Below are 27373 nucleotides of genomic sequence, written 5' to 3'. Positions count from 1 at the left end.
CGACCCTGACCCTTGACCCCATGGCTCCCTCCCTGAGGCGAGCCTGGGGCTGCGGCCTGACTGACTAACGGCCCTCACCCCGGCCCGACTGACTGACGGCCTGCCTGACTGACGGACTGACTGAGACTGACTGACTGCCTGACGGCCTGACGGCCTGCCTGACGGCCTGACTGACGGACTGACTGACGGCCTGACTGACGGCCTGACTGACGGACTGACTGACTGACTGACGGCCTGACTGACGGCCTGCCTGCCTGCCTGCCTGACGGACTGACTGACGGCCTGACTGACAGACTGACGGACTGACGGCCTGACTGACGGCCTGCCTGACGGACTGACTGACGGCCTGACTGACGGCCTGACTGCCTGACTGACTGACGGCCTGCTGACGGACTGACTGACGGCCTGACTGACGGACTGACTGACGGCCTGACTGACGGACTGCCTGCCTGACGGACGGACTGACGGACTGCCTGCCTGACTGACGGACGGACTGACGACTGACGGACTGACGGACCGACTGACTGACTGACGGCCTGACTGACGGACTGACGAACTGACTGAGACTGACTGACTGCCTGACTGCCTGACTGACGGACTGACTGAGACTGACTGACGGACTGACTGACGGCCTGCCTGACGGCCTGACGGCCTGACTGACTGACGGCCTGACTGACTGCCTGCCTGACTGACTGCCTGACTGACTGACGGACCGACTGACGGACTGCCTGCCTGACGGACTGACTGACGGCCTGACTGACGGACTGACTGACTGCCTGACTGACTGCCTGCCTGCCTGACGGACGGACTGACGGACTGACGGACTGCCTGCCTGCCTGACGGACGGACTGACGGACTGACGGACGGCCCTCACCGGCCTGACTGACCCGGCCTGAGATCCCTGCTAAGCTCTGCAGCAGCTGGTCAGGCGGAAGGGACCTGGGAGCCGAGCAACCCGCCCTGTCCCGCCCGCCCCGCAAGGCCGCTCCCTCCTCGCGAGCCCACGCGGCCTCTGCAGCCGTTTCTGGCGTGCTTGAGCTCCATTGCTCGGCCCGGCGCCCCTGCGGAGAAGGGCTCCACCGTGAAGCTTGCCGCAGGCACGCACGCACGCACGCACGCACGCACGCACGCACGCGTCCTTTCCTTGTTGCCCGCTGAGGCGGGTACGGTGCCGCCGGGGAAGACTCCATCTCATTTATTCTCTAACCACTGACATTTACTTAAGGCTTCCTTTCAGTAGCAATCAGTGTTCACCCCACAAACGCCCACTCGGGACTTTAAGGGTGGCTGCTAAGAACTGGAAACGGGCAGATGAGCCCGGATGGTGGGTTCCGTCCCAGATCCCACATGGAAGGGGAAGTGTCTGTCTCCATCTGAGCATCAGATCCCTGGGGCAATGGACCCCAAAGAAAGGGGGATTTCCCTCCCAGGAATCTCATGCTGGGCAAAGGGAAAGGTGCCAACCAGAAGGAGACTGCAGGCAATTCTAAGAGCTTGTCAGACCACCTCACCCTGGAGACTGAGGTCCAGACAGTGACCGGGCAGTGGTGGGCGGCACCGCGTCTTAGGCGGCTTAGATGTGCACATCCTTAGCCTTCTGTTTACACTCCAGGCTCACTTCAGGGCCCTCAAGGTGGGCTAGAGGGGTCACCGGATCTCTCTGTCCTCTTCCCAATGGGGCCAGGGTGAATAAATCTTTTTCTGCTTTCTACTATTAATTTGATTTTTTAAAATTAGCTTACTGGGGATGAGTAGCTGAACCTGGCTTGGGACACAACGTGTGACAGGAAAGATCCAGATCCAACCCCCAAAAGTTACCCTCTAACACACACACACACACACACACACACACAGAGAGAGAGAGAGAGAGAGAGAGAGAGGGAGAGAGAGAGAGAGACCTCATTAAAAATAAAATAAAACAAAGGTTGGGCAGTGGTGGCGCACGCCTTTAGTCCCAGCACTATGGAGACAGAGGCAGGAGGATCTCTGAGTTCGAGGCCAGCCTGGTCTAGAGAGTCAGTTCTAGGACAGCCAGGGCTGTTACACAGAGAAACCCTGTCTCAAAGAACAAAAACAAAAAACCAAAACAAATAAAAGAAAAAAACACCAAGGTGGAAACCTTGTCCCCTGGCCTCCAAATGCGCACACACACTCACTCACACACACACACACACTCACACACACACACTCACACACAGACACACACTCTCACACACACTAACACACTCTCACACACGCGCACACACACGGACATACACTCACTCACTCACACACACTCACACACACTCACACACACTCATACACACGCACTCACACTCTCACACACTCACACTCACTCACACACACATACACTCACACACACTCATACACACACTCATACACACGCACTCACACTCTCACACACACACACTCACACACACACACACACACTCACACACAGACACACACTCTCACACACACTAACACACACTGACACACTCTCACACACGCACACTCACGCACACTCACACACACGGACATACACTCACACACACACTCACACACGCACACTCACTCACTCACACACTCATACACACGCACACTCTCACACACTCACACACTCACACTCACACTCACTCACACTCACACTCACACTCTCACACTCACACACACTCACTCACACACACTCTCACACACTCACTCACTCACACACACTCACACACACTCACACACACACACCTCTGGCCTCAGAAGAGAGTGGCCAACTCAGAGATCTGGGGTGTGAGTGGGAAGCCGGGCACACCATAGGAGACCCTGGAGAGGCCGGGTGCGCTCAAGGACCCCCGCTGCCCTGGCTCCTCCCCTGGGGTCCTGCACAGAGGCAGGAAGTGCCACCTGAGGCTCACTTCCTCTACCGGATGCTCAAGCACTGCCTAGCTGCTCTACTCACCCCTGGGACTGCCACACCTCCTCTGCAACACTTTCACTTCCGCAGGCGCCCAACCCCCACCCCAAGCACATGGGGGCACCTGGTGGGGGAGGGGGACACACCGACCCAGAGAAAGGGACACACACAGGAGAGAGGCAGAGAGAAAGATAGAGATCCAGAGAAAAAAAGGGCAAAGAGAGGAGGTAGGGGAGGGGGAGGGAGAGAGAGAGGGAGGGAGAGGGAGAGAGAGAGGGAGGGAGGGAGGCAGCGCCGCAGGACAGTGGGTCTCAAACAGAGGCCCACAGGACACGGGGGCGGAGCCAGTGAACAGTGAGGTCAGAGTGTCTGTGAGGTTGGCCTCTGCGGAGAGAGCCCTAATGTCCCAGGGCAGAGAACTGCGTGCAAGTCATTCAGGAGCCCCTGCGCATCCTCCCTGAGCCATGGACACCTGCGAGGAGCCACCCATCGTGTCCCTGGTGCCCACATATTCCAAGGACCCTCAGGTACTGCCGCGCGCCCCAGGGCACTCATGCAGATGGGGACCCAGCTGACAGTCGCTAACTGAAGAGGGCTGGGTGGAGCCCCACCCCGGGACTTCCTCTTTCTCTGTCCTCTTCCTTTGTGCCTCCTCTTAGTCTCACTCCTTCTCCGACCATTACCCCCACCCCCTGTGGCCACTAACTCTTCGGTCTGGATTCCTTGACTGGGTCGCTCCCCATCTAGGTGAAGATGTCAGCCCAGGAGAGTTGCCTCAGCCTCGTCAAGTACTTCCTCTTCGTTTTCAACCTCTTCTTCTTTGTGAGTGCTTCCATGGCTCCCCAGCCAGGGTCCCGTGGCCCCTGTGGCCCCTGTGGCCCCTGTGGCCCCTGTGGCCGTAGTCCTCACTCTCTTTTCTTCTCCTAGGTACTAGGCGGCCTGATTTTCTGCTTTGGCACCTGGATTCTCATTGACAAGACCAGCTTCGTGTCCTTTGTGGGTGAGGGGGGCTGGGCAGTAGGGGAGGGTCTTCCCGGGGTGGACCTGACCCAGAGCCATCTCTCTCTGCCACAGAGGCCCTCAGCTTTGCCAGCTTCCCAGACAGGGCCCAGGTCTAGTGCCCCACTGGCCACTGCCACCGTGCCTCTGTCCTGTGCCTTCCCTGGCAAATAGGACATGGAAACGGCATGTGGTGGTGTGCGCCTACCATCCCTGAGAGCCAGAGGATCAGGGCTCAAGGCCAGGGTTGGAGGCCTGGCTGGGCTATATGAGCTCCTAAGTCAAGGCCGAACGCAACAACGTGAGGACCTGGTTACAAACAATAATAGCAGAACGGTAGACATTTCTCAAATACTTCTTGTGTCACATATCTCGGACTGGGGCTCACAGACCCTCCCTTCTTGAGGTCCACAGGAGGGAAGTCTCTCGATGGATGGGTGTCTGCCCAGCGGGGAATAGCAGAAACAAGAGTAATAACAAGAAAATGACTGCTGAAGGGGCATCAAAACCATAGCAACTCGGCCAGGCAGCGGCTTGACGCGCCTGTAGTCCCAACACTCCGCGGGCTACGCAGAGAAGCCCCGTCTCAACAGGAGAAGTCCGGAGCAAGGATCAGGGACCAAAACCAGAGGAGAATCTCAAAGGGAGAAAACCCAGCTCAGGGTGGGCCAGAGACAGAGGCCAGGCAGATCCAGAGGCACAGGAACCCAAGAGATAGGGCTCTGCCTGCGTGGCCAAGTGAAGCAGCTACTTCCCAGCCCACCCTCACTGCCTTTTACCACCCCAGGCTTGTCCTTCGTGCCACTGCAGACCTGGTCCAAGGTCCTGGCTGTGTCGGGTGTCCTCACCATGGCCCTGGCCCTCCTGGGTTGTGTGGGGGCTCTGAAGGAGCTCCGTTGTCTTCTGGGCCTGGTGAGTGACACCCCTCAACACCAATGCTGTCCTGCCCTTCAAAGGCCTCCTCTCATCTTGTCACCCCCCTCTCCACTCAGTATTTTGGGATGCTGCTGCTCCTGTTTGCCACACAGATCACCCTGGGGATCCTCATCTCCACTCAGCGGATCCGGGTGAGTTTGCCCACACTGGTATCCAAATTGTGGAGGCTGAGGGGCAGGAATGGAGAGCCACAGAACACCCATTCACAGTCAGGAAGGCACGGAGGGGCAGAGGCACACAGGAAGGGAAAGCTGGTGTCCAGTTGCATGTGGTCCCCGAGACTCATAGGCTAAAGCTAGCCTGGGCAACACAACGTGTTAAAAAAAAAAAAAAAGAAGGGCCGTATATGTTGGCACACATCTTTAACCCCAGTACTCTGGAGGAAGAGGCAAGCAGATCTCTGTGAGGCCAGCTTGGTCGATACAACTCTTTCTAGGATAGCCATGGTTACATAGAGGGACTGGAGAGAGGAGGGTGGGGACAGAGGCAGACCCGAACTGACTTCTACTCAATACAGCATTTACTCAGCTGTGCTTGCCTGGTATCCAACCCTTAGTGCCTGTAATTCCAGCACTCAAGTTAGAATCAGGAAAATCAGGAGTTCCAGATCAGTGTGGGTCACAAGAAGATACTTTTATTGAATTATTTTATTCCAAAATAATTTAAAAACCCGTTGGCGGCGGCAGTGTATGTTTAATCCCAGCACTCCAGAGGCAGGTGGCTCTCTTTGAGTTCGAGGCCAGCCTGGTCTACAATCTGAGTTCCAGGACAGGCAGGGCAACACAGAGAAACCCTGTCGTCTCTAAATGCCTGAAGACCCTTAAAATCACTTCTGAGATTCTGAGGGAGCCAGTGGTTCAGGAAGGGTGGCTAAGTTGGGCTCCTGGGGTGAACCCCATGTGTGGGGCGACTCATTTTACCCTCACCGACACCCTGTCAGCTGGAGCGAAGGGTTCAAGAGTTGGTGTTGCAGACGATCCACAGCTACCGCGCGAACCCGGATGAGACCGCGGCTGAAGAGAGCTGGGACTACGCACAGTTCCAGGTGAGCTCATTACACCTCTTGTTTCGGACAGTTAACACTCCAGGTTCTAACATAGTTCTGACATTAAGCAGCCTCTGCCCCCGCGTGGCCGCAGGTCACCCGTTCCCTCGTTCTCGCGCCAGCCACGCCCCCTCCCCAGGTGACAGAGTCTCTGCCTCCATGGAACTAAATCTCCAGACCCTAGACCCTGGCGGTGTCCTACCCCAGCCCTAAGATTTCTACGCGAGGGATTCCCGCCCCTAGGGGCGTGTAGTCCGGCTCCACCCACCCCAAGTCAGACTCACACCAGCCACCATCTCGGGCTCACTGATGCTCCCCAGCCCACTGCCACTCACACACCCGTCATCCCTACCCGGCTGCCAGGCCTGGCTGCACCCCCACACCCGTGCACCGGCCCTGACTCTGCCCCCGCTCCCCGCAGCTGCGCTGCTGCGGCTGGCACTCTCCGCGGGACTGGATCAGCGCGCGCACGCTGAGAGGGAACCATTCGGAGGAGCTCTTGGTGCCCTGCTCCTGCTACAACTCCACGGCCACCAATGACTCGTCCGGCTTTGACAAGCTCTTCTTCTCCCAGCTTAGCCGGCTGGGGCCGCGAGCCAGACTGAGACAGACAGCGGACCTCTGCGCTCTCCCAGCAAGAGCCCACATCTACCGCGAGGTGGGACAGGCCCCACGGGGTGGGGCCTTGCTGGGGCGGGGCTTCGGGGGCGGAGCCTCTGCTGGGAGGGTGCGGCTAGAGCGGAGGCGTGGCCTCAGGAGGGGAGGAGGAAGCAAGACAGAAGGGGCGGGACCCCCGGAGGTGAGTGTGGCCCACACTGGCGTGGATGCACGCCTTTGATCCCAGCACGCGGGAGGCAGAGGCAGGCGGATCTCTGAGTTCGAGGCCAGCCTGGTCTACAGAGCTAGTTCCGGGACAGGCTCCAAAGCAATACAGAGAAACCCTGTCTCGGAAAAAAAAAAAAAATCAAAACAAAACAAAGAGTGCAGCGCGGAAAGGTAGGTGGGGCCAGGGAGGGTTGGGGCCCTCTGATGTGATTCAGGCCTAAGTCATCAGGAGGCCGGCATCAGGAGGCGGGGTTTGGGAGGGGGAGGTTACAAGTAAAGACCGCGCCCAACAGGGCAGGCCCTTATTAGTGGGCGTGGCCTCTTCCGAGGCGCAGTATCGGGACGCCCGTGCAGCGTGAGCCGGACGGGGCGGGGCCACTAAAAATGTAGGGACGAAAGGGGGGGAACCCTGGGTGACAGGCGGAGCCCTGGGACCTTGGCTCGGAGCACACCTTGGATAAGACCTGAAAGAGGACCCGAGTGAGGGCCCCCGGGGTTTGAGGGTGAGTTCCAGAAGCAACACCGCCTTTACATATTTCCTGCATCCCCAGGGCTGCGCGCAGAGCCTCCGGAAGTGGCTGCACAATAATCTCATCTCCATTGTGGGAATCTGTCTGGGAGTCGGTCTTGTTGAGGTGACTTGGCCCCGCCCCCACCAGTAATTGGCCCATCTATAGGTGTTTGCCCGTTGCCGAAGAAACGCGCCTGCTTAGCGGTTGCTTTCTCTATCTGGGCACTAACTTGGGATGGGGCGGAGACCTGGCTTCAGCAAACTCTTGGCCGCACGGCTGCGCTGCCCCCTCCCCTCTCCCGCAGGTGAGCGAGATGGCGCTGTGCCTGCAGCTACATCGTAGAGCGCTCAGCCGAGAGCCGGTGCTGCCGCTGCCGGGAGCCCACGGTTCCAGCCCGACCCAGGGGCTGAGCGCTGAGGGCAGCGGCGGGCGCTGGGGCGGGCTTAGCAGCAGCAGTGGACGCAGCAGCACCCCATGGGGCAGTTGGGGCATGGCGGGTGTCTGCCCCACATTGGGGGACAAGGCACAAGGCAAGCTACCCATGGCTCTGGGGCCCTGGCCGTTGTGGGATGCAGACGAGGAGCCTCCTGAGACCGATAGCGCGGGCGCTGAGGTGGAGGTCGGGACACAGGCGGAGACCACCGAGCCTCCAGAATAAAGGCTTGCCTCTGAGCTTCCTCCTTCCCAGACTGCCACTCTGAGCGCTGCCAATCACTCCAAGCTCCTATGTTCGCCCACTTCTGGCCTCCCCCTCCGGGTACCACCCTGAAGCATCTCCTTTCCCTGCAGCTCGGCTTTATGACGCTCTCCATATTCCTGTGTAGAAATCTGGACCACGTCTACAACAGGCTGGCCCGGTACCGCTAGCCCCCAGCCCCAACAGCACCCACGCACCTCCATGCAGCCAGGAAGTGTTTGTTTCCTGGCTGGTCTAGACTGAGCCTGGTGACTCAGGACTCCATGTCTGCGGACCCTGGTGTCTGCCCTTACAGACAGCTTTTACTTCCGCCAAGGGACCAGGGCCTGTGTCCCGAGATCCCTCCCCCATCCCTTTCTCCCCACTCCATCTGTCTGCCACCTCCCACATGACACCTCAAATAAATCCCCTTCGTTTTGGTAAAAATAGCTTTATTCTCCTTCGGGAACATAAACCATCACTCTTGGGGAAAGGAAGGTCTGTGGCTCACTTAGAACGGGGACGAGATTAGGAAGTCCCACCCTGCTGCCTAGCTGAGACAACATTACATCCTTAACACTGTGTATAAATATCTCCTTATATTAAAAAAAAAAACCCAGCCTCCACTTCACTTTGCCCCCAGCCGGGACATCCCAGATCAGAGAAAGGATGTGGGGGAGAGGCAGACATGGGGGTGGGTGGACAGGAAGGTACAAGGCAATGAGTAGCATCCCCCACACAGCCTGGCTCCGTTCTCCCTGTGAGGACTAATCTCAGAGTCAGCTCATTCAGTTCAACAACCAAGTTTTGGGGTCCCCTGTAATAGGAGCCAGCGCCGTAGCTCCTGCTTCTGCGACCAGGCCTTTATCATGGCCCCCTCTCCAAATGAGGGGCACAGGGAGAGCCAAAGGGTCCTTCCTGGGAAGCGGGTGTTCTGCGGAAAATCAGCGATGGGGCCCGTCAGTCCCTGACCAGGCGGTAGATGTGGTGCTGGGCTCCGCGCTCGCTGGTGGAGACCTCGAAGACGTAGGCAGTGCACAGCAGCAGCTCCTGAGTGTCCCTGTTCGTCACCACCTGCCAAGAGGACAGGCTTATGCTGTGGCGGGGGTGGTGTAGGGTGGGTGTGTGGTGGGACTGTCCTGCCCACCCCTAGCTTTCAAGGACACCTCTGGCCTCTTCCCACCTCCTAAGAAAAGGGAAGCTGCCAGGCTGTGTATACCCCAGGTAGAAGGGTTACCCTGTAGGTCAGGTTCCTTGGGCAAAGGGGTCACCCCCTAGGCTGAGAGTTGGCAGGGAGGGGCCTCCCTATCGTATCACGTTCCTGAGAAAAGGGGTCTCCACTACACCACAGGCGAAAGGGTCAGCAGGTCCTATTAGTACAACCCCCAAATGAAAGGCGTGTCCTTCAGCTCGTGGCCCCTCGGGTGAGCCAGATGCCTGGAAGCTGCAGTATCTGCAGCTGCCCTAGTGAAGATGGGGGCAGGTGACCCCACATCCCTGCAGAGAGTGCCCCACCCCATCGTGTCCTGGAGGAAGGGAGCTCATCTTTGGCTCCACACTGCCTGGCTAAGGCCTGCTGTGGAGCCCTAGAGGCTGAGGGTTGGCTAAGGTCCTGCCCGCCGGTCCCAGTGTGTCACCTGGAGGATGGTGAAGTTCTCTAAGACACTGTTCATCATGTAGCGTTCAGGCAGCTGGCGCAGCTTGTGCAGGAAGTTAACCAGGTACTCACACATGGGAGAGCGCAGCAGGCGGTACACAAAGCGCCCATCCTCCAGCTGGGCCCGCTCCGTCTGCAAGTGGGGAACAGTGGCTGAGAGAAAGGGCAGCCACCCTAGGAACCAGCCGGAGTCCCCAAAGCACCCTGCCTTTAGACCTGAGCCCCTGGGTGTCCGATGCGGGGCCTCCGAAGCTGCAAGTGTCCTCAGAGGCATGGCCTGATACCCTGTAACTTCCAAATACCCCCATAGTATCTCCGAGCTGAGCTCGAGTCCTCAAGTCTCCAGGGTCCCTCAAGTATGACGCCCTCTCTTACCACACCCTTAAGAACCTTTTTGGTCTTGTGGATTCAATGTCTACACCTTTCAACCCTTGAAATGAGCCCTAGCTATGACTTTTAGTTGCTTATTCCTGTTTTGTTTGAGACAGGGTCTCATGTAGCCCAGACTAGCCTGGAAGTTATCATGTAGCTGAGGACAGACTTGAAACCCCTGATGATTGATCTACATGGTACGGGGCAAGCATTCTACCAACTAAACGCCCTCAGCCTTCTTTGGAGTTAATTCCAGGCGGCCCGACCTCACACGCGCCCACATGCCGGTGTCCCCAGCCCTGGGCCTCACCTCCACCTTCTCCACCACTTGCTTGCCGAAGGAGCAGACCTTGGAGGAGCAGGTAAGCGTCATGAGCTCCCGGCTCTCATATTGGCTGCTCACTCCATAGAAGCCGCCGCCGCCTCCACCGGTCCCTGCCTCTTCACCGCTTGGGCCCCAGTTCAGGTCCGCCTGAGGGACAAGATGGACAGGCACAGATGAGTGGGGGGGGGGACCCAACAAACGGCGACCTAGAGCCTGGCTCCCTGAACTGCACCCACTTGCTAACCCCCACTCCATCTCTCCCCAGTCAGCATGAGCTGGCCGAGCTCTGCAGAAGACCCGTCCACAGTTCCAGGAGGACTAGAGAAGCAGGGTCCCCAGGACAATCCTGACTCTCTATGAACCCAGGGCCAGAGAACCCAACTCTAGAGCTAGACATAATAGCGCAGGCTTCTAATGCCAGCACTTGGGAGGCTTGATGCAGGAGGATTGTGAGTTTGAGACCAGCGTGGTTTGCATACAAGGAAAAACCATGTTTTGTTTTTTTTTTTTTTTTTTTTTTTTTTTGAGACAGGGTTTTTCTGTGGCTTTGGAGGCTGTTCTGGAACTCGCTCTTGTAGACCATGCTGGTCTCAAACTCACAGAGACCCACCTGCCTCTGCCTCTAGAGTGCTGGGATTAAAGGCGTGCGCCACCACCGCCCGGCAAGACCATGTCTTAAAATGGGGGGACAACAACAAAAAAAAGTAGTTGAGGCTAACAAAATGGAGGGAGGAAAGAAGGACTTTAGCTTCCGACAAGGCCTAGTTACTAGCAGGCGAGTTACTCCCAGCAACTGGCGAGGGTGCCACACCCTCCCATCCCCCCTGCTCCCCACTGGCCGTGAAAATAAATGGGTTGACTCCCCACTATCAGCAGAGCCAGGCTCCCCCTAGAAACTCTCTCTGCTTCCCTTCCACAGTTTCTCAGGAATGCCTCTGTGCCTACCATCCAAATGCTAGCCAGGCAGGGCAAGCTCGAAAGCGGCGCCAGCTCCCTGCTGTCCTGACTCCACCCACCACCCCAGCAACAGGACACTTTAAGGCAGGGCAAATCCCTCCGCCTGTGGCCATGGTACCCACAGCTGGGACCCCAGCATTTGGGAGGCTGAGGCAAGAGGACTGTAAGTTGGTCTCAAAAAGGTCTCAGCCACGTGTGGTGGCACACACCGTTAGTCCCAGCACTCAGAGCTGGAGGCAGGCTGGTCTCCAGAGCAAGTTCCTGAACAGCCGAGGAGGAAGGCCTTAGCAGCTGCCTCCCCACGCCGTCAAGAGCGGGAGGAGCCCCTGAAGCCCTAACATTGGGAGCCTGCAGCAACCCACTCAGAGCCATTCAGACCTCCACCCAGAGAGCTTGGGGTTGTGTTTTCTTTTTTCAAGATTTTTTTTTTTTTTAACTTTTATTTTATATGCCGAGTGTTCTGCTGCATGTATGTCTGAGCACCACACGTGTGCAGTGCCCTGAGAGGCCAGAAGAGGGTGCTGGGAATTGAACCTGGGTCCCCCGGAAGTGCCCTTAACTCCATTCCCCTTTATTTATGTTTGGTTTGGTTTGGTTTGAGCTAAGGTCTCTCTAAGCAGTGTAGGCTATCCTTGAACTCTGGATTCTCCTGCCTCAGACTCTTGTCATTGGAATGACAGGCATGTACCATGATACAAGGCTCACAAAGCTTTATAACCAGATACCCAGGGAAACCAGACTAAACTCCCCTGTGGACTTCCCTCCAGGAGCAAAGGCCCTGAGCTTGTCAGTGCCAGTCAGGCAGCTGGACACCAAACCAGATGGGCCTAAGAAAGACACGCTCTCAGCCACAGCTGGCCACTGACAGCCCTCCATGTCCCCAAGATCCGCAGACAGTCAACTCATCCCAGAGCAGGCCTTTGAAAGCAATGGCATCCAGCCTACAAACTCTCCCATAGTGTTGTGTCGTAATTACCTTACGATGAGTTCCATTTGTTTATGCTGTGGGACATGTAATGATGCAAAGGTGCATGGCATTCTTTCACGTTGCATTTGTTTACCTCTGTGAAGCGTGTTACTGTGCCTGCCTAAAACAGCTGATAGGCCTAATAAAGAGCTGAATGACCAATAGCAAGGCAGGAGGAACGGTAGGCAGGGGCAGCAGGCAGGGAAAATAAATAGGAGAGATCTGGGAGGGGAGGAAGAGAAGGAAAAAGGAGAGGAGGGTGGCAGGGGCCAGCCACCCATGGGTGAGAGTAATGGCCGTGGTGGCGCGCACCTTTAATCCCAGCACGCAGGAGGCAGAGGCAGGCGAGCTCTGTGAGTTCCAGGACAAAGAACAAAGAAACCCTGTCTCAGAAAAGCAAGGCAGAAACAGTGAAAGCAAAATACACAAAGTAGGAGAAGGAAAAAGCCCAGAGAGGATCATTTAAGTTAAGGAAACAGGCCAAGCTAAGGCTGGGAATGTAAAGGTAAGCAGACTGTGTGGGATTTATTTGGCATGTGGGTGGCCAGCTCCGAAAGACCCAAGACCGTCCTTGGGACTGACTGGCTGGCAGTGCCGTGACTTGGAACACTCACCCAGAACTTGACCAGGAAAAAGGCATGGGGTGGCCCTCGGTCATAGAGCTCCCGGAGGCCGCCCTTTTTCTCAGGGAACTTGTCATAGATCTGCCGAACGTCCACGCTCTCCAGGGGCGGTGCTCCGGGACTGGGACACTGCTGACTGATGTGGACAAACAGGTGCCTCTGGAACTGCAGAGGGGCGACAGGGTGAGGGGACACGGACCACACCCCGCTCTGTGGCCCCACCAATCTGCCCATTCCTTCTTTGCCCACACTGTCCCAACCTGCTCATATCTCAACCTCTCCCATCCTCTGGTCTAGCCTCATCAACATTTTTCATCACACTCGCAACTCCAGAGCCAACGCGGTCCCCGGAATCCAGTGCCTGCCCTCCTTTTGGCAACATCACCAACTCCCACCATGTTGTCATTCATTTCCTTGAAAAATCCATTTCTGTTCCTGCAATTTACAATGCTGCTCCCAGTAAACTCCTACACAACCCTCAAAACCCAACTCATGCATGTCTTTTCAGGGAAGACTTCACTAGCTCCCTCTATATATGCAAGAACTAGACATGTTGTAGAATATTTGTTAAAGATGTGTTACTTTTGTTTATGCTGTGGAATATTTGTTTAATGATGCAAACATGTGCTGCATTCTTTTTATTTATTTGGTTTTTTTTTTTGAGACAGGGTTTCTCTGCATAGTAGTCCTGGCTGTCCTGGAACTCACTGAGACCCGCCTGCCTCTGCCTCCCCAGTGCTGGGATTAAAGGTGTGCACCACCACCGCCCAGCTACGTTACATTCTTTTATGCCGCATTTGTTCAACTCTGAGAAGCTGTCTTACTTTGCCTGTCTAAAACACCCAACTGGTCTAATAAAGATCTGAGCAGTCAATAGCAAGGCAGGAAAGGGGGGGGGGGTGGCAGCAGGCAGAGGGAATGGACAGGAGGAGAAATCTGGTAGAAGAGGAGCAAGAAAAAAAAAAAAAAAAAAGGAAGAGAGGAAGACATTGGGACCAGCCACCCAGCTACACAGCATGCCACAGGGTAAGAGGTAGGAAAGTATAAAGAAAGCCCAGAGGCAAAAGGTAGACTGGATAATTTAAACTAAGGAAAGCTGGCTAGAAACAAGTCAACCTAAGGCTGGGCATTTATAAGAAAGAATAAGTCTTCATTTATGTGGGAGCTGGGTAGCAGGCCCCCAAAGAGAGAAGAGGCTAAGAGTAAACAAAAGGAAACCAACAACACTACATAGGCTGGTTGTATGCTAGTACTGGTCTTGGTCCTGGGGCTAAAAGGCCACTAAGTCCCTGAATTTGCAGAGTTCAGTTTCCCCAGAGAAGTGAAGCATAAATCAACTCACAGATAATAGAATAGAAATGTCAGGGATCATTTATGCTATGAAAATATCCTGGTGAGCATAGGAAACGGACTGCATGAGCCAGGTATGAGGGCACACACCATACGGGGACTGCATGCTCTCTTCTGGCCTCTTTGGGCACCTTGCAACACACAGACACAGACACACACTTAAAAACTCAAATAAAAAGATGGCACATGGTACTTTTTAGCAGAAGGCTTAGGAAAGTCTCAGGAGGAAATTAAGCCGCAGTCACTCATGTCAAGACCCAGAGAAGGCCTGTCCCAGGCTGTGGGGAAGGCAGGCAGGGGTGCCAGGCAGGAGGGATAACGGAAGCATACAGACAAAGGCTCGGACGGCGCAGGAGCTCTAGGAGCAGCTGGAATGTGGGCACTTCCGTTCCGCTGTGGGCATTGTGTTTGGTTTTCAGTTTTGTTTTGTGTGTGTGTCATGGGATTGGGAGTTTGTTTGGGGTTTTGTTTTTATTGTTGCTGTTCATTTGTTGTTTTGTACTAGGGTCTCACTCTGTAGCTCTACCGGCCTGGAACTCAGTTCTGCCTGCCTCTGCCTCCCAAGGGCTGGGATTGGTTAAATCTGTGTGCCACCATGCCCGGCTCCTCTTCCTGGCTTTTGAGACAGGGTAACTTTCTGTAGCTCATGCTGGCTTTGAACTCACTATTATAGAGCAAAGTTGTTTTTAGCTTTTGGGTATAGCTCTCTATACCCCCTGGCTGACCTGGAACTCTCTCTATGTAGACCAGGCTGGCCTCCAATTCTCAGAGATCCTTCTGCCTCTGCCTCTGCCTCCCACATGTTGGGTTAAAGGCATGCTTGGCCATTTTGTTTTGTTGAGACTGTGTCTTGTGTGTTTTTTGCTTGGCCTCTAATCCCCCTGCCTCCACCTTCGGGGTGTTGAGATCGCACAAGAACCGCTTGTGCAAACCTGGGGATGGAACTCAGAAATTCACACATGTCGTACTCTGCCAGCTGAGCTAAAATCCCAGCCTCGACTGAAAGTAACGCTGCTCCAGGATCCAGGGTTCTGGGGTCACAGACCTGCCATGGGAGTCTTACCAGCATCACCCTTGTCAGTAACCTTGACAACCTGATGGATGACATGAGTGTGACCGCGGAGACACTGCGTGCGGTGACCTACATACACTTCCCAGGCCTCTGCAGTTAGGTGTGAGCACATGACTACGACCTAGCCAGTGGGAAACAGAGAGCCCTGAGTTGCCTCATTCAAGCCTGGGCACAGGAAATCCTGTACTCTCTCTTCCTCCAGCTGCTGGCTGGGTGCAGGGAACCCAGGAGACTCTGTAACTCTAGAAAATGGCAGAGCCACAAAATGGCAAGGGCCAGGTCCTGATCCACCGGAGCAACACGTGTTCAGCATGCCTGCTGAGAACTCACATGAAAAGCTGGGCACTGTGGTGCGTGCTTGTCACGCCAGCCCTCAGGAAGCTGAGAAAGTAAGTTCAAGGCCAGCCTGAGCTACAGAGTGAGACCCACCTTAACAATAAACAAATCGCAGAAAAGTAGAACTCTGCTGATGCGGGATGTCTTTGTGTATGCTGCAAATGTGTTGCTTCTGTTGGTTGGTGGGTAAAGCTGTTTTGGCCAGCGGACAGGCAGAATTTAGCTAGGCGGGAAATCTGAAGGACGACGAGACAGGGGAAAGGAACACAGAATGAGGAGATGCCATGTAGCCACAGCAGGGAAGCGAGATGGAAAGGCCCTGGTAAACTATAACCACGTGGTGATATGCAGAATAGTAGAAATGGGTTGATTTATAAGAGAGAGCTAGCTAATTAATAAGCCTAAGCCATTGGCCAAGCAATTATTAAGTCTCTGAGTGGTTATAAGTGGCTTTGGTAACCTGGTGGGCAGAGAGAACCAGGACAAATGGAACCCAGCTAGACAGAGAAAAGCCTTCCGTTTACAATGTGGCACTTCTTCCAGGTCCTTAGCGTATTATTGCAAAGCCTGTCAAACAGTAGGACTTCGCTATTAGATGAATGAGTGAGTGAATGAATGAATGAATGAATGAATGAATGAATGATCTGCCTTCAATTCCCAGAACACTTTAATAACAGGCTTGGCACCATGAGCCTGCAATTTCAACGCCTTTGAGGAGCAGACAGGTGTATCCCTGGGTTCACTGCTCAGCCAGCGGGGGCTACTGGGTAAGTTCAAGCCCAGTGACAGACTATCTTAAAACACAAGGTAGACACACTTCACACCACACAGGGAGCCGCGCAGGCTGCCTGAACGTGCTCTGCTCTGCGGGGGCGGCTGCTGCCGGCTTCTCTCCCTTTGCGTCCCAGCGTCACCTAGCAACCACCCCAGGCTTCACTCACCGAGTCAACTGCATCCGGTGGCTCCACAAAAGCTGAGAACTCCACCAGCTGCAGGCGTGCAGTGCCCAGGGCCCGAGCCTGCCAGGCGGGGGGAGACGGGGCAGGAGCAGGCAGAGGCAGGGGCGAGAGGGCTGGGGGCGGCTCGTACCCTTGAAAGACAAGAAAGAAGAACTGCTCACAATGATGGATGGACTGTTTTCTCTTGGCCACCCCCACTTAGAGCTGCGGTCCCGTCCCCGAGCACCTCGCAATAGGAGCACACACCATCCTAGCACTTGGGAGGTGGAGGCAGGAGCGTGAGTCGTAAGTCATACTCAGCCACAAAGCAAATTCCACCCTGGGATACATGAAGCTGTCTCGAAAAAGAAAAATAAGGTGGAGAAGGGCGCTGGAGAGGGCTCAGCTGTTAAGCGCCCCGGGTGCTATTTCAAAGACCGGGATTCACAATGAGTGTGTTACCCCAGTTCCAGGGAATGCAGCCCACTGTCTTCTGCCTCCAGGGCCACTAGGCACACGAGCACACGAGCACACATGCAAGCCAATCACTCAATACACAGGATAAGCTCAATCTTTCCTCTGGGCTCTCATGCAGCTAAAGGTGACCCATCCAGTCTTTGCCAGTGTGTTAGAGGGAATGTACCAGAAAAGAAATCAAGAGGCAAAATTTGGGAAGAAAGCTTTGGCGCTGACCAAGTCCGGCTTGCAAGGGACATGGGAGAGTCGCAGCAGCCAAGTTGGCACAATGCGGCAGAGGCCAAGTGACCTCCAGAGACACCCGGCCTGGCGTGACTGAGCTGGCAAACCTCTACAGCTTGTGTTAGCTGGGATCTATAAAGCCTTTACTTTTCCTTGAATCAATCTGGATGGTCTGCTGTGTTATGGAATATTTATTTATTTAGTCCCATCTGCCTATCCTGCATTTGTTTAACCATGTAAAGATGTGTTGCATTTGAATTAATTAAATCAAATTAACCTAAGCACAAAGGCGGGGTTAGCAACTAGTTAACAGGGGGTAACAGGGAGTTCCTGAGCTGTGAGGTTTTTAGTTGGGGCTGTGTGGAAGGAGAGGCTTCCAGGACATCAGCTAAGGGAGAAAGTTAGCCAGTTGCTATTCTAATTCTCTGAGCTCACAACTTTTCGCCCTACCTTTTGAGCCTCAAGCTTTATTATAAGGAAAGAGATTTAGTTAAAACTTCCTTTCGTGGCAGCAACAGAGCCATTGTCTGGGGGAACAGAGCCACCCCCCCAGGCTACAACCTCAGGAGCTGGGCTGCTGGTAGTTTATGGCACAGCCACTGTAAGGAATGTGAGCAGCACTAATACTTGCACTGAGACATTTTTAATGTGCGGTGTGTGGTGGCTTGCATGAGCTGTGGCTCACGGTGCTGTGTGGGTAGGCTTAGGAGGGACGGCCTTGCCAGAAAGTTTGTCACTGGGAGTGAGTGGTCTCTGAGGTTTCAAAGCCCTACATCATTCTCGGTTTGTGCTCTCGGCTCTAAGCTTGTGATTCAAGATGTAAGCCCACAGGCTGGGCATAGCAGCCTTTAATCCCAGCACTCGGGAGGCAGACGCAGGCTGATTGATCTCTGAGAGTTTGAGGCTGGCCTGTTCTACAGGTTGAGTCCCAGGACAGACAGGGATAGAGAAATCCTGTCTTGAAAAATAAATAAAAGATGTGAGCCTTCAGCTTCCTGCTCCCGCTACTCTGTGGTCATACTGGGGCAGAGTTCTGGGCTGCCGCTGAGGAAAACACATGGAAGCATCCCTCATGTCGACACTGAGCTGCTAGATCCAGTCCTGCTGAGGCCACCGCTCTATCTGTAAATTCCTTTTGTTTCAGCTAATTGAAGTTTTGACCATTCGGCTGTACCCAGCTGAGATGAGCAGCAGAGCCGGCTCTCACCTGGCAGGTCTGTGGATGGGGGAGTCAGCAACACGGAGATCGGTGTCTGCGAGAAGGGCTTCACGCTGTAGGACAAAGGGAACCTCAGTACAGTGGAATGCACATGGGTGCAAGGATTGCTAGCATTCCCACATGGCCCCGAGGTGGAAATCAACTGACCTGCCCGAAGCCAAACAGCCAGGGTGCATAAAGCCTGGACTCCCAACCATGAGGACCAACATTTCTGTTGTTTTGGCAACACTGGAATTGAGCCTAGTGCTTCAAGTATGCTAGGCATGGGCTCCACAGACCAACACCCCCTCACTGGGGGACCCTAGACAGGAGCTCTACCACTGAGCCACATCCCCAGCCCCTCACTGGGGGATTCTAGGCAGGGGCTCTACCACTGAGCCACGCCCCTAGCCCCTCACTGAGGGATTCTAGGCAAGGGCTCTACCATTGAACCACATCCCCAGCCCCTCACTGGGGGATTCTAGGCAGGGGCTCTACCGCTGAGCCACGCCCCAGCCCCTCACTGGGGCATTCTAGGCAGGGACTCTACCATTGAGCGGCACCCCTAGTTCCTGGGTTTTGCTGCAGCAGCTTCCTGTGTAGCCCAGGCTGGCCTGGATCGTCAGATCCTTCTGCCTCAACCTCTAGAGTGTTGGGATGACAGGAACGAACCACTACCCTGTCCTATGTGATAGAAATGTTGGCCACTGGCCACACTGCCACTCAGCACTAGTCTGGCTGACATGCCTGAGAAATGGAACTTTTCAGTAAATTTGATTCTTTTGTTCCTGAAACAGAGCCTCATTATGCAGCCCTGGCTATGATGGTCAGGAGACCGAGAGGCCAGAGGTCAGAAGAGGTCAAGGGTCAACAGACCAAGATGAGAAAGACAAACCCCAGGGACGTTCTAGTCGAGTCTCTCTAGTCGAGACAGCAGGGTCTCCTCTTCCCTGCTGTCAAATCTGTACTTCAATAGATTTCCCCAAATGCCATGATCTCCTCTCCTCCAGCCCTCACTCAAATGGCGGTGCCCCTGGAGACCCACCCGGCTTTCTAAAGCAGAGCCTTAGTGGGTATGGTAGCACAGTCAACATCATGGATACCGGGGGATGAAGCAGGGGGGTCTATTCTGGGCTCCAGAGCTGACAGCCTGTCTCAAACAAACGAAAACAAAAGCTAGAGATGGGCCCCAGTGGTAGAACACTTGACCAGCAAGCACAAGGCCCTGGAATGAACCCAATTCCTCAAATAAAAATTTTTCTTACTTTACACTTAATAGGTTCAGGAAGATTACAGCTTTCTACCTTGTTCCTCAATAAGAGCGTATCCAGGCACTTAGTAGGCGTTCAGTAAATACCCAGTGTCCCGGCTGCTTGACACAGGCCTCTGTCATAGCAGAAGCTCACCTCAGCTTCCTGCCTGTGAGCCTTGCAGGTGTTGTTTATCTGCCTAGAATACTCCCACCCCCCACCTTCCTCTGGCTAAACCCTAACCTCATAGAAAACCCCAGAACTTTCTCCCTCACCATAAAACCCACGGTGGTTCCTCACAACGCTGCACACACTTGCATGCTGTGTCTCTGAAAGCGGCAGTCTAGTGAGACTGGTCTCCCCCACTGGACTATGGGCTTGCCAGCGCCCAGCCACTGCAGCACACCTGCAGTCCCCGGGGACTCCTCATCTTTCCCATGTCCCCGGGGACTGCATCCCACCACCCACCATCTCATCTCCCATGTCACCCTCACAGCCACCGGCATCCAGCCAGGCCGGGCTGCTCCCTCAGTGCCCAGGGTCCCCGAGCTGAGGTCACTCCAGGTACTCCTGATATTCATGTTCTCCCTCTCAAGTAGGAAAAAGTGAAGTAACCCTCCCCCACTCAGGCCCCCAGAACCACCTTAGGAGTCTGGAAACGAGCCTTCACAGGCATTCCAAGGGCACACACAGGCCCTTCCAGGAATCCCCAGTCTATAACTGCCCTCCCATGATCCTCTGAGACCCAGGCATCCTTCCTAGAAGCCTCTAGGTCTATTATTATCTTCCCACAGCTTCTTAGGAACCCTTCATTGTCCTTGAGCCTTAACATCCCTTCTCATAAGACTTAGGGGTCCCCTATCTCTCCAAGGAGCCTCACAACTTCCTCCATCTCCAAAAGCCTCTAGGCCCTTCTTGTCTCTTCCAGGACCATCTGTGTCCATATCCTGCAAGACTTTATGACTTACTTTGTCTCTTATAGGGGCCTCAAGGTCTACAACTGCCTTCTCATGATCCTCTGGGGCCCCTACATCCCAAGGTGATCCATTGGAACTCATTCATCCCTGCCAGGAGAAGTTCACCCAACAACTGCCTTCCCATGATGCCTTAGCCACATGTTCCTCCAGTAGCCTATGGGACTGATGTCCTCATTTAGGAGCCATTTTCTCCGTGTACATCCATCCCTTTTAAGAGATGAGGCAAGGGGGCCCTAAGCTTAGAAGGGATCACCTCCACTAACACCTTGGCCAGCAAAGTGCAGGGCTAGACTTCAAAGCCATATGGTATGGCTTCAGAATCTATGTCCAAAATGGGTGTAGGTGGGGACACAAAGTACTCACTCTGGAACATTCCACGGTGACCCAGAGCTCCCTGACCAGAACTGGAAAAGCTCAGTGGTCTAAAGAGGAGACACAGATGAGGATCAGACATCCCCTGTCGGCCATTACAGACCCATCCTTCCATCCCAGATCTCCACAGTTCCCAACCCAGGCCACCTGAGGGCCAGAAGGACCCAGCTTGGCCTGAAGGGACGGTGCAGAGATGAGCTGTGCTGAAGACATGGTAGCCATCGTCTGGAATGCTTTGTCCTTGGAGACTTGGTCCTGGGGAAAGATTGAGGTCCAGGTGAGTGGGGAGTTCTAGCCAAGACAGCCAGTGTGGGGTAATGTCAGGCCAGGGTAGAAGACGAAGGAACATGTGATACAGGGTCAGAGAGAGGTCAGCTCCCCACCCACCCCTTCTGGTCTCCTCAGGAAGGGAGCGTGTGAGGCTCAGGGGTGGAGGAGGCGCCAAGGGAAGACAGAAACCCTGACTTAGGAACTGCAGGCTGTACTTCACCTTCTTTAGCACTGGAACTCCACCCTGAGTCAGCACGGAGCAGAGAATGTCGGCTGCATCTTACCTCACAGGGAGAAAGGTTTGCAAGGCCAGGATAAGATACTAACGGGTTTTCTAAGTCATGAAACGGCTAGACAGTGTTTCCCGATGCCTAGGCTACAGGAAATGAGACTTTCAAGGCCCCCGGGAACAGGAAGGGGGTGTTTCGTATTCCATACAGAACACAGAAGGGACTGAGAAAATACAGAGAGACCAGAACCTGAGGTTGCAACCTGCAGAAAAGGAAGGGACCATTTCTGAGTAAAAGAACAGGAAGTAAGCTGGCCTTAATCCCAGCGTTGGGGAGGCAGAGGCAGGTGGGTCTCTGAGTTTGGGACCAGAGTGAGTTCCAGGACAGCCAAGGACGGCTAAAGCTACAAAGAGAAACCCGGGCACAAAAACATAAACAGAACAAAACAGGAAATAATCAAGGCCAGAAGAAAAATCACACACAAAGAAACAGTGATGGGGATTCGTGCCGGAGGGCACAGGGCACTCACGGCGGAGACGAGAGGTCCAGTCTCTCACAGCATACACGCAGGCCAAGGGAGGCGAGCGGGACAGAGGAAGGGAAGGACTAGCATAGCAGAGAGAGGCAGCCTATCAGCCACTTCATGGACAGGCCTGCAGGCCAGCCCTCACCCCTCAGGGTCTCTGGCTCCCCGGATCGATCTCTTTCTGTCTTCCCATTCCCTCTGTGGACGCGTGCGTGCGTGCGTGTGTGTGTGTGTGTGCGCGCGCGCGCGTGTGTGTGTCTGTCTGTCTCTCTGTCTCTGGGTCTGTCTACTCCCACCTCCATGTTTCTGTGTTTCTCTCTCTCCCTCTGAGTCTGTGTGTGTCCATCTGTGTGTGTGTGTGTGTGTGTGTGTGTGGTGGGTTGTGTGTGTGTCCCCATCTCTCTGGGTCTGTGTGTGTGTGTGTGGTGTGGGTTGTGTGTGTGTGTGTGTGTGTGTGTGGTGGGTTGTGTGTGTGTCCCCATCTCTCTGGGTCTGTGTGTGTGTGTGTGGTGTGGGTTGTGTGTGTGTGTGTGTGTGTGTGTGGTGGGTTGTGTGTGTGTCCCCATCTCTCTGGGTCTGTGTGTGTGTGTGTGGTGTGGGTTGTGTGTGTGTGTGTCCGTGTGTGTGTCCGTGTGTGTCCGTGTGTGTGTGTCCCATCGGTGTGGGTAACCCTATCTTTTTCTGTGTGTATCCCCCCATCTCTTGGGGGTCTCTCTGGATCTCCCCATGTGTCTCTGTCCCTTTCTCTATTGGTCCCCGTCTCTATCGAGCTCTCTCTGTCTCTGTACCCTTTCTCCTTCCCTGTCACCCCCCTCCCTCCCTCTCCCTATCCCCACCTAGCCTCCCTACCTGCCTTTATCCTTACCTTCAGCTTGGACTGAATTTCTCTCGATTTCCTTCGAGCCAACACCTGGATGTGACTTGAGACCTGGAATGGTGAGAAGCGGATTTGAACCGTCTCTGTCCACTCCCCTGTGGCTGCACATGTTGCTCTCCAGAGGAGGAGCCTGAGGCCAAAGGCTGTCTGCAGGAGTGGAAGTGTGGCCTCTGTCCAGGCCTCCTGTCCTCCCTTCTCGGGCTCTCAGGCTCTCTCTGAGCCCCTTTTGTAATAACCCTCCTGCAGAATTGTCAGCTCCGACAAGATGGCTCAGCAGGTAAAGGCACTTGGCACCCAGCCTGGCGTTCCAAGTTCCATCCCTGAGACCTACACAGTAGACGGAGAGAGCCTATTCCTGGATGTTGTCTGCTGATTTCTACAGGTACACCATGGCACATGGCTACACACACACACAGAGACATGCAATAAAAAAATGAACTTAAAATTTTTTCGTATTACACTTTATGCATGTGGGTGGGTTCCAGAGTACCATGGTGCACAGAAGAGGTCAGAGGAAGAGCTGCAGGACTTGCTTCTCCAGTCATGTGGGTCCCAGGGCTAAGCTCAGGTCAGGCTTAGCAGGGAGCCCCTTTACTCCTCACGGAGCCATTTCACAGGCACATAAGATAAACATTTTCCAGAAATATCTGGGAAGCCAGCAACATAGGGAACATCACATGAAACAGGGGCCAGAGTTCAGGGTAAAGCTTGCCCCTCATGCATTAGGGTGTCAGCTCAAACCACATAAACTTACAACCCCAGCAGTGGGTGCAGACAGGGGCAGACTGGCACTTGTTGGCTACGTAGTCTGGTCAAATCAGCAAGCTCAGGGCCAGTTAAAGGCCCAGTCTCAAAGCAGTGGACAGCTACTAGGAGACCTGAGGCCATCCACTGACCTCTACACGCTCATGCACACGCACGCGCACACACACACACACACGCACACGCATGGATCCACACACAAGCTTCATAGATACACATGCATAAATACACACACACACATACAAGCTTCATGCACACACATGCAAGGATTCCCACACACATACAAGCTTCATACACACACACACACACACACACACACACACGCATGCACGCATGGATACACACACATAAGCTTCATGCACACACACGCATAGATCCCCACACACATACAAGCTTTATGCACACACATGCATAGATCCCTCCTACACACATACAAGCTTCATGCACGCACATGCATAGATCCCTCCTACATACATACAAGCTTCATGCACACATGCACAGATAGCCCCCCCACAAATACAAGATTCAAAAACACACACATGGATCCCCACACACATAAGCTTCATGCACACACATGCATGGATCCCCACACACATACAAGCTTCACGCATACACATGCATGATACCCCACACATACACAAGCTTTTCATTTCTTTTTTAATCACATGAAGCACATGTGCCTGGAAGCTGAACCAGCACGTGAAAATGACCCTCAGGAAGTACTCAGCCCACACCAAAGCCCCAGCGTGTCTTGAGACCTGTTTGCGAGTTCTAGTCTTCCCTGTCCTCAGCTTGATGTAACGAGCAATGAGTTCATTCCGGCCTGGAGGAGTCAGAACAGAAAAGAGCAAAGCTATTAGCAGAGCTTCCTGCTACAGAAGACAGGGATGAAGGATGCAAGGCAGCAATCCTCACTCAACTACAGCCACACAGGTCGAGGGACTCCTCAGCCAGGGGGGCACCAGCTCAGCCACATACTAACGACATTGCCTCCAACAAATGACTTTTTCCCTTGACATTGGTCTTTCTACATCACCCTGCCTGTTCTAGAACTCACTACGTAGATCAGGCTGGCTTCGAAGTTGCAGAGACCGGCTCACTTGCCTCTGCCTCCAGAGTACTGGGACTAAAAGTGTGTGCCACCACACCACCCAACCTCATTTTTACTATTTTGAGACAGGTTCTTATACAAATGGGACTAATGTAGAGCTCAGCAGGATGACCCTGAACTCTTGAGGTATGTACCACCACCGCTGACTGGACTCCGGACACGTTAGTTAGTGTGATTTTTCTCACTGGGGTCAGGGCACCACAGGGGACTCACCATACATCTTGCCCTCATCTGACAGGATGATCTTGCGACGGCCACAGGGAGGGTATATGGCCAGGGCCTCTTGAAAACTCTGCTCGATGTCGGGGCTCCACACACCCTCTGCGTCAGGGCCCCCATCACCTCCGACACCCTCACTGCCTCCAGCGCCCTCCTCGCTGCCTCCCTCACTGCCCGTCCAGCCCCCGCCATCATCCAGGGGGGCCCCAGTCCGGGGTTCCCCCATCTGGGCCTGCAGAGACAAAGGTCAGCACTATATATGGTGTCCAAGAACAAGGCAGCCCTGACTGAGGGAGAAAGCTAGGCCTGGGCTTCTGCGTTGGAGCCTAGACCCCGGGGTCTGAGGGAGGAGAAACCTAAGCCTGGGATCTGGGAGGCTGTCCTTCCCCTGAGCTTTCGGAGGTAGCAGCTTTGGACTGAAGTCACCTGACCGCCTCGGAGTGGTGCCCGAGGCCATGTGGACCAAAGCTGCGTTTGGATCACCGATCCAACTAACCAGAGTCTGGTTGGTTGCCAGGAGTGAGAACCTCCAGTCCCACTAAGGAACAGGTGCTAAGAAGGGGCAGCAGCTGCTGGAAAAAGAGAGGCTGTGTTCAAGATCCAGGGACAGAGGGGACAGAGATCCAGGGACAGAGGGGACAGAGATCCAGGGACAAGCGACCCAGACAGGCACCGGGAAAGAGGGAACGGTCGTGGCTTGGTGGCTGAGACCTGAAAGCAACCACAGAGCCGGGCGGAGCTGGGGCTAGGACGCCCACCAAGCCCCAGGCCTAGGGACTCAGTGGTCCAGCCATCTGGAGGCCAGAACAAAGAGCCCAGGCATCCCCTCCCCCAGTTCCCCACGGCCCTTACCGGGGGCGGGGCCTGAGCGCGAGCAGCCTCCACGGCCCCGCCCCCGCCCCCTGGGCTCGGCTCCAACCCAAGTTCCCGTCGACTTTCCGGAGGCCAGGAACAGGGAAAACTTTTCCCAGACTGTCCGAGCCCGCCTCCCTGGAGCTCCCATGTCTTCCAGAACTTTCCCAGGCTCCCCAAGTTCTGAGTCCCATCCCCTCCTCTGGACCCTCGACCAGGTGGGGGTTAAGCGAACAAAGACCCCCAGGCCCAGCCCAGTGTGGCAGCGACGTTCAGGACCCCCGTAGGCTGAAATCCCCACCCAGCCCATGTGGCCAGACAAAGAGACAGGCGAGTCGGGCACGACAAACATCCCTAACGTCCTGCTGGGTCCCCAAGCCTCAGAAGAGCCACGGACGGAGGTCCACGGGGCCTCGTGCGCTCCCCCGGCCACCCCCGCGCCTGCTCTGCTCCATAAGGGGCCACATGCTCTCAGGGCGGACACTTGCAGAAAGGATGGCCCGGGAGGCGTGCACCTCGCACCAAGCGGACAGCCGCGGCCCTCGGCTCCCACGCCCTGAGTCTGCAGCCCCCGGCCAGCCCGCGCGCTCCCCCTGCCGCAGACCATCCCCAGGCCGCTAACTGCGAGAAAGTTCCAGCTCCACACTACGGCTGCATCCCGGCGCGAACTCGGGCCCCAAGGCAGAAAGAGAGCGGCGGGTAATTCCCACGCGGTCCCAGGAACACGCACCTCACCTCATCGCGCGTAACTCCCCACCCCAACCCACACACCCCAAGCAGGACCCCGATTCCCGCCGGCGCCTTCCTACCTCCCGGCCTGGGCAGGGGAGCCGCGGGCGGGCGGGGCAAGACCGGGAGAAAGTTGCCGGGAGCTTTGTTTGGGAAAAGTGGGAGGGACCGCAGGGGGGGAGGCGGGCCCGGCAGCAGGCTCGGGATCCCACGGTGACACTCGGGGCAAGGTGTCTGCTTTGGGAAAGATGAGCCCATCTAAGGACTGTGTGCGGATGCTGGGTCCCCGGGAGAGGAGGTGGTTATGCGGGTCTGGGTTCCTGGCTGTGAGGGGGGACGCTGGGGTCTGTAACTCTGGGTCCGAAAGCGGGATTCTGGGATCTGAGGGAGGAGGGCTGGGGCCTTCCTGGGACCGAGGGAGAAGTTACCGGGACTTGAGGAAGAGAGTAGACTCCTGGTTCTGATGGAGGAGGGGACGTGGCCTGGGCCACTCCGGATGTAAGTATTTGCTGAGGATGTGGAATTGACAAGAAAACAAAATAATCTTTACCAAGTTTATATGTGTTTTTATTCTTACTCTATGTTTTTAGAGTTTTAAATTGTATTTTATCTGTATGTATGCCAGTGGACAGAAGAGAGCACTGGATCCCCTGGAACTGGAGTTACAGATGGTGTGGGTGCTGTGAATCAAATCCGGGGATCCCATCTGGAAGGGCAGCCTGTGCCCCAAACCACTGAGCCGTCCTCTTAGCCTCTCTCTCTCTCTCTCTCTCTCTCTCTCTCTGTGTGTGTGTGTGTGTGTGTGTGTGTGCGCGCGCGCGCGCGTG

At 55.1% G+C, this 27373-nt stretch overlaps 2 protein-coding genes across 2 annotated transcripts; one reads left to right on the top strand and one right to left on the bottom strand.

Annotated features, from left to right (window-relative positions):
• Window positions 1–3221: 3221 nt before the first annotated feature.
• Cd37 (CD37 molecule) lies at window positions 3222–8324 on the top strand. The gene is made up of 9 exons (XM_051174194.1): window positions 3222–3411; window positions 3632–3706; window positions 3812–3884; window positions 4671–4795; window positions 4876–4950; window positions 5760–5864; window positions 6286–6522; window positions 7241–7324; window positions 7991–8324. Exons 1-9 carry the CDS (start codon window positions 3349–3351, stop codon window positions 8066–8068), a joined length of 915 nt encoding a protein of 304 aa, XP_051030151.1. The 5' UTR covers window positions 3222–3348; the 3' UTR covers window positions 8069–8324.
• On the bottom strand, window positions 8313–26688 carry Tead2 (TEA domain transcription factor 2). Its single transcript, XM_051174195.1, has 12 exons — window positions 26627–26688; window positions 24960–25197; window positions 24394–24458; window positions 22862–22924; window positions 21118–21225; window positions 20962–21020; window positions 18381–18445; window positions 16478–16626; window positions 12770–12943; window positions 10217–10378; window positions 9515–9667; window positions 8313–8951 (listed from the first exon to the last, which is right to left on the bottom strand). Exons 2-12 carry the CDS (start codon window positions 25189–25191, stop codon window positions 8838–8840), a joined length of 1344 nt encoding a protein of 447 aa, XP_051030152.1. The 5' UTR covers window positions 25192–25197; window positions 26627–26688; the 3' UTR covers window positions 8313–8837.
• Window positions 26689–27373: the final 685 nt, after the last annotated feature.

Source organism: Phodopus roborovskii, unplaced genomic scaffold (genome assembly GCF_943737965.1).
Source record: "Phodopus roborovskii unplaced genomic scaffold, PHOROB, whole genome shotgun sequence".
Taxonomy (NCBI): Eukaryota; Metazoa; Chordata; class Mammalia; order Rodentia; family Cricetidae; genus Phodopus; species Phodopus roborovskii.
This window is presented reverse-complemented; position numbering and strand designations above follow the sequence as displayed.